The sequence below is a fragment of the Monodelphis domestica genome, chromosome 2 (genome assembly GCF_027887165.1).
Source record: "Monodelphis domestica isolate mMonDom1 chromosome 2, mMonDom1.pri, whole genome shotgun sequence".
Lineage (NCBI taxonomy): Eukaryota > Metazoa > Chordata > Mammalia > Didelphimorphia > Didelphidae > Monodelphis > Monodelphis domestica.
In genome coordinates this window covers 506,556,338-506,571,830 of record NC_077228.1, presented here as the reverse complement: position 1 = coordinate 506,571,830, position 15,493 = coordinate 506,556,338, and the positions used below count along the sequence as shown (strand labels likewise).

Sequence of the window (15,493 nt, the reverse complement as noted above, 5' to 3'; positions counted from 1 at the left end):
AAATTCCAATGTACATGTCTCAGTCAGTGCTCTTAAGTCCATCAGCTCCTTGTCAGGGGGATGGCAACATGTTTCACCATGGTCCTCTGAAATCATGGATTGTCCCTTCATATACCTGAGTTCTTAAGTCTTTCAAAGTTGTTTCTTTTTCTCCTGGTTCTGCTCACCTCATTTTGTATCATTTATACAACCCTTCCTGAAACCATCCCCCTTCCTTTTTTACAGTGCAGTCATATTCTATCACATTCACATGCAGAACTTTTTCATCTATTTCTTCTTATGTTGCCACTGCAAAAATAGCTGTTGTGAATGTTTTTGTACAGGAGTCCTTTTTTGTCTTTCCTTATATTGAATTTAAATCCATCTCCATGTAATTTTCACTCAATGGTCCCTGTTCAGTCTAGGCCCCATGGTGCCAAAGAGGGCATAGAGGACATTTTTTCCGCTTTACCTGTCTCTCTGCTCAGCAGCCCAATAAGAGTGCTTCCTTCTTCCCCTGTGTGGGGTAAGGTGGTGGGGGAGAAGAGAGGGAGGCACAAACAATCTCTAGTGGGGAGGCAGGGCATGGTGGCACATAGTCTCTAAAAGGTTTGCCATCACTAGTCTAGGCCTTCCTAGTGTGCTTCTCAGAACTCAGGAGCACTGTCTATATCACTAGACAGATAAATAATTTGTAATGACAAATCTTCAACTACTAGGCAACCAAAATCATGTTTCTCCCAAGTGTCCAGGCTAAATATCTTTAGCTTTTTTCAAATGTACTTCATATAATAACAATAGTTAATTTCTTTACATGGCACCTACTATATATGCTAACTCATTTGATCCTCAAAAACCTTGGGAAATAAGTGCTATTTTACAGATGAGGAAACTGAGGCAAACAGGTTAAGTGACTGGCCCAGGGTCACACAGTTCAGTATCTGAGGCTGGATTTGAATTTCTGTCTTCCTGATTCCAGCTTCAGTGCACTGTGCCAACCAGCTGCCCAGGAATTCCTAAATAGTCATGAAGATCTAGAAGTGAGAAAATCTGTCATCTTCAGAGAACTCATTGCAGAGTTAAAGTTTTGGCTGCCTCCTGCTTCTGTGGCTAGTCTTAAGCAGACAGGTGGTTACCCAAGTCTGAAGTGCCCTCTTTTCTTATCTCCTGGGCACCCCCTTCCCTCAGCTATCTTTTAGGGGTTAGCTCAGTGCTGGAGCTTGGGGATACCATGCTCCCTGCCCTCAGATTATATTCCAAATGCTCAGGGCTAGAATTAATCAAACTATAACAGAACAATGGCATATACACATATGTAAATAAAAATAAAGTAATTGGTGGAAATGGGCCAGTTACTGAAATACAGTAACTAAAACCAGTCCAGAAACAACTGGAGGATTCAGGAAAAGTCTCTTGAGGGAGAAGCCTTCTTGAGCCAAGCCTTGAAGAAAGCTGGAAATTCCAAGAGGAACTGGCAAGGAGAGAATGCATTTCTGGCTTGGGGAACAGCTTGTGCAAAGAGCAATACAGAAACAAGTCTGGAGATGGAGGTTGGAAATTGGGTTTAAAGAGGTTAGAAGACTTGCCAAAAAAAGCCTACACATGAATGACATGCTAAAGAACAGAATAATGGATTGAAAGCTGGCAGGGACCTGAGAGACCAATCTAATCCCTTCATTTTACTTGAGGCTTGGAGAGGTTGTAATTTACCCAATCAGGCCCCTAAAGTTGGAATTAGTAACTGCATTGATCAGTCCTGAAATTTTAAAAAAGTATTTTCTTTTACATTATTATAGTTATTGTTTAATGTGCTCTCTTGTATCTGCTTATTTCACTTATCAATTCACACAAGTTCGCAAATTTCTCAGAATTCTTTATATTTATCATCTAATGTTTTCCAGTGTTGCCTCAATTTAGAATTATTTGTCTATCCTGTGCTCTACAGAAGAGAGAGTTCAAGTTTATTTGAGATAAAGGCTCTCGAATAAAAATAGTAAGACTGTATATTTGTCTACAGCTTGAATGCTTTCAGGGCGAGATTTTGGGATTCATAGCTCTTGCCTCCTGGAGAAAACATTATTATAATTTTTACTAATGACTTTTATAAAGACATTACAGTGTTTTCCCTCATACCACTCCCTTCCTCTCCCTGGGTCCCTCTCCTACCTAAAATCCTTGTTACAAAAATCTGAATAAAAGCAACCAGTACAAATACTAGCACCCAAGTCCTTTTCTGCCTGCTGCATTCTGCATGTAGCTTCTGGATTCAATATTGTTCATTGTATTTAGATTTTTTTGGGGGGGATTATTTTTATTTACATTATTGTAGCATATATTATGGTTCTAGTTTTAATTCTATACTGGTTCATTTCAGAATATATGCTTTATTCTTTTTTTTTTTTCCGGTCTCTCATTGAGGGAGAGTGACAGGCTTTTAATGTACCAGTTATTACATTCTAACAGTTTCATAAGCCGTATTTAGATTTAGAGCTGGAAAGGTCTATAGAGACCTTTTGTTCCAAACCCTTCATTTTATAGATGAAGGATAAAAATCCCAAAAGAAGTTCAAGTGATTACCTATGTTCCCACAGATAATAGATGGAATTTGAACCCACATCCTCTGGCTCTAGACTCAGTGGCTCTTTTTTGATCTTGTTGGTTCCTTCAGCTTTTTTTTTTTAAAACCCTTACCTTCCATCTTGGAATCAATACTATGTATTGGTTCCAAGGCAGAAGAGTGGTAAGGGCTAGGCAATGGGGGTCAAGTGACTTGCCCAGGGTCACACAGCTGGGAAGTGTCTGAGGCCAGATTTGAACCTAGGACCTCCCGTGGTTCCTTCAGCTTTTGAGAGATGAATTTATCACTAGGATAAAAAACATTATTACATATAATCCTTTTGGCAGAGAGCTCTAGGAACAAGCATCTAGTGTCTAGATAACTGAAGTCTCCAGTGACTCAAGCCTTTTGTGCTAGGCTTAAGAGCTGTTTCCCCGACTTATCTATTTATTCCTTCTGTTCAGGTGGTCTGTGGCATACTATCATGACAAACTTGCATCCCTTAGGCCTTCATTCACCTTCATTGACAAATTCATTTCCTCACATACATTTTCATAATGTGGTGTTACTCTATGCTACCTCTCTTTACTGAACCATTCTCTTTTGAATAAAGTATATCTGTCCAGAGTCATATTTCTGCATTTTGCAGGAAGAGGTGGAGACTCAAAAGGACATTTTTCCAGCCAGCAGAGCCAAAGAGTTATAGAGCTGGGATTAGGATCCAGGTCTCCTGAAGCCTAGTTGTGTCCTTTTCCTTATATTTATCCTGAAATGATACTGAAGGAGGTAGAGTCATGGGCGGTTTTAGAGCTTGGAGAATTTAAAGATAATGAATAGTTTTACTCCTTCAGTCCCCTAGTCTGCAGATGGTGAAATAGCATGAAACAGACCTTGATTTACCCAAGGTTACATAGGAGTTAAGAGGCAGATGTGAGTCTGAAAGGGAATTAAATCTGCAAGTTTAAAAATAGTTAATCAAAGGAGAAATACAGGTACCATTTATCACATTTCTTGTTACCAGTGGAAAATTTTAAGTGGCTGATAAGATTGGGAAAGGTACTGCTGCTATAAAGTCAGCAGGTGGTTTCACACCTCTGAATCTGAACATTATTCAATTATTAACAAAAAGCAAGCTTCTGTCAGCCTCAAATATAGCCGGTTGAGCTGTGTCCATTTAGTCAATAATACTCTTCATTAATAATCTTGGATCTATTTGTTTTTAGAGATGAAAGGAAATTGTTTTCTTACTGTTGACTTTCTAGGCATCTGGTCAACCTGATCTCATGATTTTGAACTTTAGCCTTTGGAGTAGCAAACATTTACGAACTTTAAAATGGAGACAAAAACTCAACATACAGCACTGTTTATTGAGATGACAGACCAAGTCTTATTTATCCTGGCAGCATCTTCTGCAGCTCTTAGCTTACTGCTTTGTCCATAGTAATCCCAGTGCTTGGAAAGGGAGGGAACCAGTGCCATGTTAGAAGCATCTACTACTCCCTCACCTTTCTATGATTTGTCTAAAGTTATGACCAAGGCTCGAGGGCTGCATGGTACAGAAGACCTAGATTTGGTTTGCCATTTACTACCAGTGGGTGACTCTAAGCTAGCATAGGATTCTGCCGTCAAAGCAAATATGGTATTAATAAAAAATGTGCATATTGGCAAACCATTGTGTGGCTTGAGGAAAGGATGAATTTACCACATTTCTGGTTAGCTAATTAAGAAGACAGGATAAGGGGCCACAGAGGGGCCCCATACTTTTCTACAGTCATTAGGCCAAGCTTGGTGTCCTTCAGGGAATTATAGAAGGGAACCTGTTATTCTCCCATGATTATTCTTTCCCTTTGGGTTTTTGTGGCACTGGTGTCATAGTTTTCTTACAATTCTTCTTAGTCCTCTTTGCAGCAGCATCACCACGTTCTGCTCCCTATGTAGAGATATATACTCCAGGGTACTCCTCTTCCCTTCAGACATTAATTCCCATAGGTTCAACTGTCTTTTTTCTGCAGAGGAACTTTGCGTTTCTAATTGTCTGTTGGATAGCTCCTTTGGATATCTTATAGGCATCTCAAACCCAACATATCCAAACCTAACTCGTGATCTTCCCCTTAAACTGACTCCTCCTCTGACATTTCTTTTTCTGTAAAAGGTACTACCATTCTTCAAAGCCACCCGAGTTCACAACTTAGAAGCCCCCCAAATCAGTGGTTCTTAACCTGGAGGTCATGAACTTGTTTTAAGAAAATATTTTGGCAACTTTTTCAAGTAATGATTTCATTTCTAATACTATGTGTTTTATTTTATTCTTTTATAGATTTCACCAGACTGCCAAAGTGATCCATGATACAAAAAATGTTAGTAATCTCTGCCCTAGACTTCTTGTTCTCTCTGTCCTCCAGCTCCTATATCCAATTAGTTGCCAAGGTTTCTGCCTCCATAATTTCTTACATCCACCTCTTCTCTTTGCCTCATACTATAACCGTTCTGGTTCAGGAGGTTACCATGAGTCATCCTGAATCCAGTGTCTCTTGTCTTTAGACTATCTGCCCCACAGCTACTACCCTGAGAGTTGGCATATCTCTGGATATATATGTACACATACACACGCCTAGGTCCAACTCTGGCCTCAGTCACTTCTCAGCCATGTGACCCTGGACAAGTCACTGAACCCTAATTACCTAGCCCATACTGTTCTTCTGTCTCGGAGCTGATACTTGGTATTGATTCTAAGACCAAAGGTGAGGGTTTAAAAAAAATTGTGAAAAGCAGGCATCACACTCTTGATGAATCCCATGTAACTCTGGGCACTCAGAGCAGATGCTGATCTGCAGATTTGCCTTGGCAGAAAGGGTTTTCTCATTGGAGTTTCCTAGACCAATTAAATTAGAAGGCTAGCCCCCAAAGCCCCAACGTTTAAAGATCTTACTCCCCTGCTCAAAAAGATCCCTGTTATCTCTAGGATAAAACCAAAACGTGCATTTACAATGCTATCTGGTACTAGCTTGTCTTTACAGGATTACTTCTACTTTGTCTCCATCAAAACTGATCTACTTGTTGGCCCTTGCACATGACATACCATCTCCTGCCTCCATGACTTTATGCCTGACTCTCGGCCTTTCTTGATTGCCCTTCCATATTAGTCACCTCTTCCCATGACTAAACCACAGTGAACTGATTTTGGGCATCTCCCTCATTTATCCATGAATATGTATCTCCCTTAGGACAAAAGCTTCTTGAAAGCAAGAACAATTTTGTTTTTGTAGTTATATCCAAACATTTTGCCCCAAAGTGTAATGGTAATGAGTACTATGAAAGAATTTATTATAGTCTGGGATGGGGAGTAAAGTCATAGGACAGTTGATCGATATGCCCTATCTGGAAGTAATGGGAATGTTGACATAAGTGCCATTCCCAGAGCAAGAAGGGGGTGGCTGGGATGAAGTATGGTCAGGTGGTAGACTAGATATATTGATGGGGGGGGGTGTCTTGGCAATCAGGACAAAATGGCATCAGGGCACAGGCTCCAAAGCGAAGTGACACAGCTTCTCTTGTGAGGGAGATAGCCAAAGGGAAGTGTAGTTGAGGGTCTGGAGGGTTCTAGTTACCATCTTATGGAGAGCAGCCAGTTTCCTCATTTTAGATACTAGTAAGCTAAGAAAAAAGAATCGGCCCCTTAGCTAAGAACCAGGTCCACGGGAGTTTAATGCACCTAGAGTCAACACCCACATGAAAACAGATGATCCCAAGAATCTTTGTTAGCCCTTAAGATGAAGTGGAAGAAGGCTTTAGAACCAGAAGAGATCCTCAGCAATTAGGATCTTTATCTTTAAGAAGGGATTGTGGTGCTAAATAAAAGTGGGGGCTTCTAAGGAACTGGTTTGGGAGTTCAAGTCTTGCCTCAATATCAAGCCACTTGAGTGTTTCCTAATCTAAAAAGTGGTTCATAACTTATATAGCAATAGGAGTTTAATAAATACCAATTATTTTATGTTTTTCTAGAATAAAAAAAAAATCGTTCAAGTTAGACTAGCAAAGACTTCATTGCTCCAAGTGGTTCCCTCCCCCTCCCCCAGAATTCTTTTGCGTTCTTTATCTAAGCTGTTCATTCACTCAGGCTCTTGATTTAAACAAATGATAAGGTACCAGAATCTTTAGTATGATAAGCAGATTGGTCCAAGTGGGATTGTTTGTGTCTAGCCACCATGTGCGTGTGCAAGTGCCTGTGCATGTGCGTGCGTGCGTGTAAGTAGGAGTGAGTGAAGATGAGTTTTAGGTTCCGGGTGTCACATATATTTCCCTCCAAATATCTCTTCAAATTTTTGTCCAAAACTGACTTTGTTGAAGCTTTGGTTTTTTAGGGCATGAAAAAGGAATGTTGTGTACAAAGGAGATGTCTGTCTAACAAGTTTGACCTGAGGGAAATGCTATCATTCATCTTTATGTCTTATCAAAACCCAGAAGAAAACAGAATGATTTTCTCTGACTGATTTTGCCCATTTCTGACTAGTGTAAAGGGAAGTGCACTGGACCTGTCTGGGGCTGAGGAGGGAACCTGAGCTCCAGGCTGGGGAATGCCACTGTGCCACTAGTGAGCTATGGGACTCGGGCAAGTCAGCTTGCTGAGCCTCAGCTTCCTCCTCCCTAAAAGTTTAGACAAGCTAAGATAGCCTCTAGCCTCAACAATGCAGGAATCCCTAAGGCACTGTCTGGTTAGTTTGACAGGAAAAAGTTGTGTTATCCAAAGAAGAACGTCTCCAAATGCTCTGAAGTTAGACTGTAACCCTAACTGGAAGGAAAGGGAGGAATGGGAAGTAAATCAAACTGGGCCCCTGCTTTTTCACACGTCACATTTAATGTTTTCACCACCGTACTTCAAGTCTACATTGTACAAAGTGACCAGCAAGTGTGCCACGTTAACTGACCAACCTCTGAGATTGTACCTTTTATACCAGTGTCTTCTTGGGCTCTTTTGGTAACTAAATACGTTTTTCATTCAAGTGAATTGAAATGCTTCAGTTGGGTCGATTCTCAGGAGCCTCATAAAAAAACAAAGATATCGCACCATCTTTGTTTAGTAGTTCAATGTTTGTCTCTTTCACAGCGATTAATTACTTCATTGAAGTTAAAACTTCCAAACATAACTTACTAATAGTTTCCAGATTCAGCTTAGATCACTCAAGATGAAAATACTCTGCTAAATACAGATAACTTACAATAACTTTAACAGTTAATTATCCATAACACACACCAAGGTTTTTTCCCCAGACCAATTTTAAGACGATCCATTAGTATTCCTTGTACAGGTGAAAAACAGTCTTCAATGTTCTTGTCTTGTTTTATTTTTTTTTAAATATAAAAGTTGGAAGGGACATTCAAGTTTCAAGTCTCCACACTGAACTTAAAAAAAATAATCATCATCATCATCATCATCATCAGCATGTGGAGGTCAACAAGCCAAGTTGTCTGACTCCAGGAGGTAGAGGCCTTCAGTTTGTGTTCATATATACATATGCACAGAAGAATTCAGTGTTCCAACAGAAAAAAAGGAATAAGTTATTGACTACTGGGACATTTCAAGACTCCCACAGCTTTGCCTAAGGACACAAACACAATCAACAGAATTCCCTATGGGCTGTTGTGGTTTTTTTGTGGCATTTAAAAAATTTTTTTAATGTTTTTGTCTTTTTAATTTTTTTTTTTTAAACTGTCCAGTGCAGGAAAAGTCTCACAAAATTTCACAGACCTAAAATGTGCAAGCTAGTTTATCGCTATACAGCAATGTTGGGGGTACTTTTGAAATTAACCCAGAAATGGAATTATTTACATACATGAAAGATGCATGCTTGGGGGGGGGTCTTTTATGTAAGAAAGAGCAGAAAAACTTCTAATAAAAATAGATTAAATATATATATATTTATATTATATATATATATATTTATATATATATATACTGGGTAAGGAAAACAGAAGTTTAGTCTCGCCTAGTCACAAACTCATTCTTCTCTACCCACAACAGTTGATTTGAGAACAGCACACGTCACCATCACAGCTCTAAGGAGAAGCTATTTATAGGATTTTGATCATCAGGTGGCATGCCCCTCCCCCTCCCTAACCCTCCCTTCCCAAACTGGTGTAGCCACAGTCAGGTGCCAGTTGATGTGGCTTCATGATTGGTCGCAGTCAAGTTCACTGTATTTCTTAGTTTTAGAAAACCCCCAATCTTCAGGAATGGCTCAAATATAAAAATGTATGACTGTCCTTTTTGTGTGTACAATCTCACTTCAATTAAAAAAATAAAAACAAAAACAAAAACAACACAGAACCAAAACAACTGTCCCAAATTTGGTTCAATTCTTGATTTGTTCTGAGGTGAGCCATAACAGCTGCACTAGAATTCATAAAACATGTGCAACTCTGGGTGAAATATTTTTCTTCTAAAAGCACAACCACTTTACAAGATTAAAAGTCTAGTAACATTTCTAAATATTATTCATATCATACAAGTAGTGGTTGTTAATTTAAAACTTCATTAGTAAAATTACAGTACAAGCATGATTAACCTCCAGAATTGCAAAGCCCAGGCTCCAGTGGAAAGCTACATCTTCAGTAGTACAGTAAGTATCTTCCCTGGTCACTCCCAGACCAGTGGAGATGGCGGCATCTCAGATGGCTGGGCAACAGTGGAACTAAAGCAAAGCAAAGTGGACACAATCAGCAGAGCAAAAATCAGCACTGCCAATCTGGAAATATTTTCTTCTGTCCTCCCCTTCTCTTATCCCCCTCCTTAAAAACAGCAAAAATGTAGACACTGTTCTGGTTTTCAATTTCTTTGTTATTCTTGTCATCCTTAAAAGTTATATTTATCAGAAATGTGCATTTCAAGAATCTAAAACTAATGGGGGAAGGGGATTAGGGGTTGGGCATAGAAGATGTATCCTTCTAAGGATCAGAAAAGGTAAATTTAAAACCTGACCTTCACAATTCATATGTTGGGCTTCTGAAATGTTTCCTGGTTTGATCAGTCTAACCCAAGGTGAAAGCATGGGGAAGTTTCTTTTGCTAAGGGCCAGATGAGCAACAGAGCCAATTATTCTATGTTTAACTTGGGTATTGCTTGTCTCCTGCCCTGTACTGATATTTTTTATGTGTATTCTGTTAGCTCCTTAAAACCAGAGATGGATTCTTATTTAGTTTCTCTCATAGAACCTTGTTCAAGGATCTGGAAGTAAAAATAACTTTGTTTTGGATTTTGTTTTTGTCCAAAAAGACAGACATTTAAAAATTTATGGACATGAAAAAAGATGTTTACTTAATAAATAGAATGGATATATTTTGGGTCCAGTTAAAAGAGGATGATGTGAAGAGGTAAGTAGAGGAAATGGGATGAAGCAAATTCATTAGAGAGGAGAAGAGCCAGGGAGAGAAGAGAGACCCTTGGAACTAAGCTTACTCTTGCCATCTACTTTGCTCAGTGAACTCACTTGGATGGTGGGAAGAGGTAAGTAGAAGAAATAGGAGAAATAGATACATTTATCAGACCCAGAAATAGAAAGAGGAGAGAGAAGAGAGACTTTAGAGATAATCTCACTCTTGCCATACTTTGCTCAGTGAATTCACTTGAGCTTTGGGCTTCAAAGGGTTATTTGAATAGAATGGCTATCTTAGCAGTGGGGGAAAACTTTTCTTTGGCCTATCATCAAAGAGAAGTATGGAGACATCATGTGTCTCTAGCCTTTAACATCTTAAATCTGCAGTAAGGTTTCAGTGACATGCAGTGTTTGGAGCTCAGGAATATCCAACTGAAGGCAATATCTGACCCTCAGGAGGAAGGTGAGCTCTTTGCAGGAGCAGGCTTTCCATCTTAGAGAACCACACAGTGCAGTTATCTAATTCTGAACTGAAGCCTAGTGTGAAGATAGCAATGAGAACTAAAACTTTAATTCTTTCCATATTTCAGCTTAAATGCAAAGCTTTTAATAAACTTTTTGGTTACTCATTAAATAAAATATAATTCTTACCCTTGATCCAAATTAAGAAGAATGCTAAAATAACTTTGCATCATAAAAGCATCTTTAATTCCAACTAAAGGCCCATATATCACTTGGAGTAAAAGAAATGAGGACCACATACCTAATGAAGCTCTTAAAAGCAGCAGATTGAGGGTTGATGCAGAGAGGCACTCGGTTTCCTTTCTGCTGTTCCAAAATGAACTGATGAATAATTTCTGTGGAGCAAACACAGATCACATAATCTCTGCCAGTTCATAGAAGCTTGGAATTCTTGGCTGCAGCCAAGCCAAAGCCAAACCGATGCTTTCTACAGCTTCGGTGAGAATTGCCAGTCATCTAAGAGGGAGAATCCTGCTGCTTTTCTGGGGCCCATCTGATAAGCACCACAGGGACTGAGAACACTGGCATGGAAGTGAGGCGAGCTATCTCCAAACTTGGGAGGATGCTGCAAGGAGACACCTTGTGGGTAAACTCTTCCTGTGGCTTTGAATATCACTTTAAAGATCCAGCTGGTGTGGTGCTTCAGGCCAGATCTAAATTACTAGCTGAGTCCCTGATGTATCCAGATTTTTCCATCTCTGCTGGATACCTAATTGTTCCAAGTATAACTTCACACTTTTAATCTACACGGCTTGGAATCCAGTCATCTTAAGGGCTGCCCCTTTTAGCAACAAGGAGATAAATATTCTGCTGGCTGACCCTCCTCCCTCCCCAAGTTAGGGAATTTACATGAAGGATTTATATGAGAAATTTCTCCTCTCTCCTTTCCTAATCACGTGAATATTATATATTTTAAATTGTCTGCTTTTCATGCTAAGACTCAGTTGAACTGAGCAGGCCAAGATTTCACTAGTTTGACTTGAGTCACTCCCACAGGAAGTCATGCTTGAAAATGAGTGCCTGCCTCAAACATTTTTCCCTTACCCTGGAGGTGCCCAGTTAATCTTTATACCTTTTGTGGCACAAAGCGCTGCTCTGCTTGGGTTCTTGGCAAAGCTGTAGGCGTGGGGCCTGGCCCTCGCACTGGGCTACAGAATGGAGTATGTACCTCACTCGCTGGGTCTGGTACACTCACCTTTTACCTGTCGAACAGAACTGAGATTCTTCTCAAAAGTGTCATCAAATTTGGGATTGGTGATGGGTTCAAAGTCACTGGTATAAACTCTTCCAGTGGAGGTGGAAAAACAACATTTACACATACAGGTGTGGTATCGCAACCGCCCTTCATCTAGGTAGGGGTGGGCTAAGGCGTCCTTAGCAGATATTCTTTTGGACTGAAATCAAGATGGGAGAGAAGGGCACGTTGATCAGTATCTCTGTTACGTAGACATGACTGTCTTCTATCATTTAAGAATTTATTCCAGGGTAAAAGGTAAAACCTGAATTGACAAGTGGAAAGCACACCACTAGAGGGAGCCTCTGACTCGGAATGAAGATAGCAAGGCTAGCCCTCCCTTGCTGCCATGGTACCACCTTGAATTTATATTCTCAGGATATGAAAAGTCTCATCTCTCATTGATGTCGTTGCCAAAAATTACAATGCACCCGACTGTCTGAAATGGAACCGTTTGCAACATATGAGATAATAGGCCACCATTCCCCAAATATGGCACTTGTAATGAATGTAGCCAGGGGTGGGGGAGGCTTTCTAAGGAACATTTTGATGTTCGTTTTGAAGGCCCTTCTTGGCTACTTCAGAACAATGGAGGCATTTTGTAGAAGTTAAGTCTGTGCCCTTGGCTTTATGCTACTTTGAGGTTGAAAAAGCCACAACATTAAATATAACGACACTCTGAACAAGGGAAGAAATGCATCCATTTTTAAGGTCCAGGGGAAGAGGGGCCTCTGAAACATTTTTTCAGCATTTAAAAAGCCAACCCAGTAAACAACAAATTACAAGTCTTGCTTATATATTTAAAATAAAAGACAAGTCTAGAAATGGTATGGCATTTAGGAAGGCACTATCCTAACATCAAATAGATAAAATATGCAACAAGATGATGAATCTTTTCAAATGACCTTTCTTAGGTCTATAGCTAATCAAAGTTAAGATGGTGTCATACATTTGGTTATGGTTTCTGAGAGGGACAAGAGATAATGTGGTGCCTAACTTTTTACCTTTAGTCCCTGGAACTGACCAGCACCATTATTAAAAACCCAGTGTTTATATGGTCAGGGGTCAAAATGCCTGCTGGGCTGGAAATAGATGCTTAAAAAAGGTTAATCCACTATTGGCATCTTGGCCAAACCAGGGCGAGTCTTTTAAAAGGAAAAAAAAATTAAAATATTATTTAAAAAACCCCCCAACAACCCAACATTACTTACTGGATCAAAGACCAACATCCTGCAAAGGAGATGAACAGCTTCATGTGTTGCTTGGCTAGACAGTGTATAGAGTACAGGAAGAGATGGCTGAGAAAGAGAAGAATGTCAAGTATTTAAGGAGGTCATTGTTTAAATATCTACTGAGTAAAATCAATTTCTGACACGATAAACACCTAGGTAAAAGACACCGAGTCTGAACTTGAAAGGGAGTTCGCCTTTTCCCATTAACTAAGATTGCAAAGCCAAACAACTGTTGCTCACCTCAGGGAATGGATTTTAAATTGAAGTGTTTCAAGGCAGGGCCAGAACACAAGTCATCATAAACCCAGGGACAATGAAAATGAATTCTGTAAATATTGCCCAGAGTTCTATGTTCTTTTAAAAGCTATTGCAAAGAAAAGCAAATATGTCTAGGGAATGGAAAGAACTTTTAAAAATTGGACAACATATACAAGTAAACATTTGGAACAATGTAGTATATGATATGATTGCAGAGTTTCTAAAAATGCTACTGAAAATATCACACACTAGCAAAACAAATTCCTGAGAGTGTGTTCTTACTCTTATTGACTCCAAATTCCCTCAATGTCTTCCTGGATCATCTACAGTCTTACCACTAGAGATCTCATAATTCATCAATTCCAAACCTTTGGCATCTGTACAAAATCCCTTTCGTGACAGCTAACAAGTGATTAAAGTATTTAATTTCTTTTTAAATACTTTTGTGATGAGGAACTCACTCTACCCCTTGAAGCAGCCCATTCCCTACTATCAAAGAATTCTGATTGTTAAATAATTCTAATTTTGAACTGAAAGCAACTTCCTTTAACAGCCTCCAATGACTGATCTTAGTTTTGCATTCTTGAGAGTAAGGTGACAACTCCTTATCTAGTAGAAGACCCTCCTCCTGCCCTATTCTCTGAGGGTACCCTCCTCTGCAAACAGAGCTATATGGGGATATGATGGCCAAAAGAGCCAAGTGAGTCTTAGAGTAGATTCACTACATCCTATTAATCTATTTTAAGATTGGCTTGGCTTTTTGGGTCATCATACCCCCGTGAGGCTCTAGTTAAGTAAAATGCTCATCTTCCGATACTTATGCAGTCATCTTAGGAATCTCAGTGCAGAGGTTCTTGGCTTCCTCTCTCAACAGGACCTCATAAAGATCCCAGGTGACCTTTGTACCACAGAATCTGGTCCAAGGCTAAACACACCTGCAATTGGTAGCCCCTTTGCATCATGCCCCTATGAGCCCAGAAACTAGAGACCCCCAAACCACCTCTTTCAACCTGTTTAGCATAACGCCCCAGAGTATCACCATTGTGGTTCCCATGCCCCAGTCATTCCTAATTAGCTTTTGTTGGGGGACATCGAAGAGGGAGGGAAGTTCTTTGGGCATCTCTTTCCTAATGATTTAATAGAAAAGCATAACTTTGAAGCAGCAGACTCTCCCTTCCCTTCAAGCTAAACAAGTGCTAAATTTTCTGCCAAATGTGATCTCACTTGATTTATGTGCCATTAAAAAAAAAAAGCTCCTCAGAGGTTTCCATTGGCTTCTAAAACTGGCTCTTGCCCACGGACAGCTCAGACCAGTTCTGTGGGTAAAGCGACAATTCAAATGATAGCACAGTCAAAGCCAAAGTACTTAAAAAAAGAAAGTCCTGTTTAGATCAGTGACATCTCTTCTACGTTCTGGAAACTCAAAGTTGCATGTGGTCCCAGGCGGGGCCAGTTCCTAACCTGCCTTTTTACAGCCATGAATACTAAACATTTACTGATTCTTCAGGTACTTTCATCATAAGCCTTTTTTTTATCCTGCCATGGGTGGTGGTCTGGTTTTGTGATATGCCTAAAGCATTTTATACCCAACTCATGAGTGTCCAAGACAGCAGAGAACTACACAGCTTAAAAGGGGGATGGGGAAGGAGAGAGCTCCATCACTCAATCTAACGTGACTCCCGTTTTACAACTTGAAGAGCTCAAGGGCCTTGGGAACTTCACTATTAGACAACTTTAAATAATCATAGGCTCCAACCAAGACTCGAGAGATTCATGTGGTTTTACTTTAACAGGTATATGTGACCTGATCATTGGAAGCATCCTTTAAAAAAAAAAAAGAGGACAGTTTTATTATACTGTTGGCCCTACAGGACACTGAGATAGTTCTACCATAAAACTGATATTGCATTTCCCATGGGAAACTTTTTTATTTCCTGGGCTGTGAGACTATAGAAGAAAAGACTGTCTCAGAAGTGACGTCTTTGTATAAAAACCTTTTAATTTAATGTAATCAAAATTATTTATTTTACATTTTGTATTTTTTCTAACTCTTGCTTGGTCTTAAAATCTTTCCTTTCCCACAGATCTGACAAGTATATTATTCTGTGTTCACCTAATTTACTTATAGTTTCCTTCTTTATATTCAAGTCATTCACCCATTCTGAGTTATCTTGGTGTAGGGTGTGAGATGTTGATCTAAACCTAATCTCTCCCATACTGTCTTCCAATTTTCCCAGCAGTTTTTGTCAAATAGTGGATTTTTATCCCCAAAGCTGGGTTTATCATAGCCTGTCTTGCTAAGGTCATTTACCCCAAATCTATTCCACTGATCCTCCCTTTT

General features: G+C 39.6%; 1 protein-coding gene and 1 long non-coding RNA gene across 2 annotated transcripts in view; one reads left to right on the top strand and one right to left on the bottom strand.

The window, feature by feature from the left end:
- Positions 1-15,493, top strand: part of LOC130457536 (uncharacterized) — a 32,809-nt gene that overhangs the window by 1,989 nt on the left and 15,327 nt on the right. The gene's annotated exons all lie outside the window — the stretch shown is intronic.
- NLK (nemo like kinase) overlaps positions 7,373-15,493 on the bottom strand; it is a 141,888-nt gene continuing 133,767 nt past the window's right edge. The window contains exons 8-11 of the mRNA XM_001368457.5: positions 12,874-12,960; positions 11,624-11,822; positions 10,670-10,763; positions 7,373-9,225 (exon numbers count right to left, since the gene is read on the bottom strand). Coding sequence (XP_001368494.2) covers positions 9,171-9,225; positions 10,670-10,763; positions 11,624-11,822; positions 12,874-12,960 — 435 coding nt within the window. The 3' untranslated portion in view covers positions 7,373-9,170. The remainder of the gene's footprint in view (positions 9,226-10,669; positions 10,764-11,623; positions 11,823-12,873; positions 12,961-15,493) is intronic.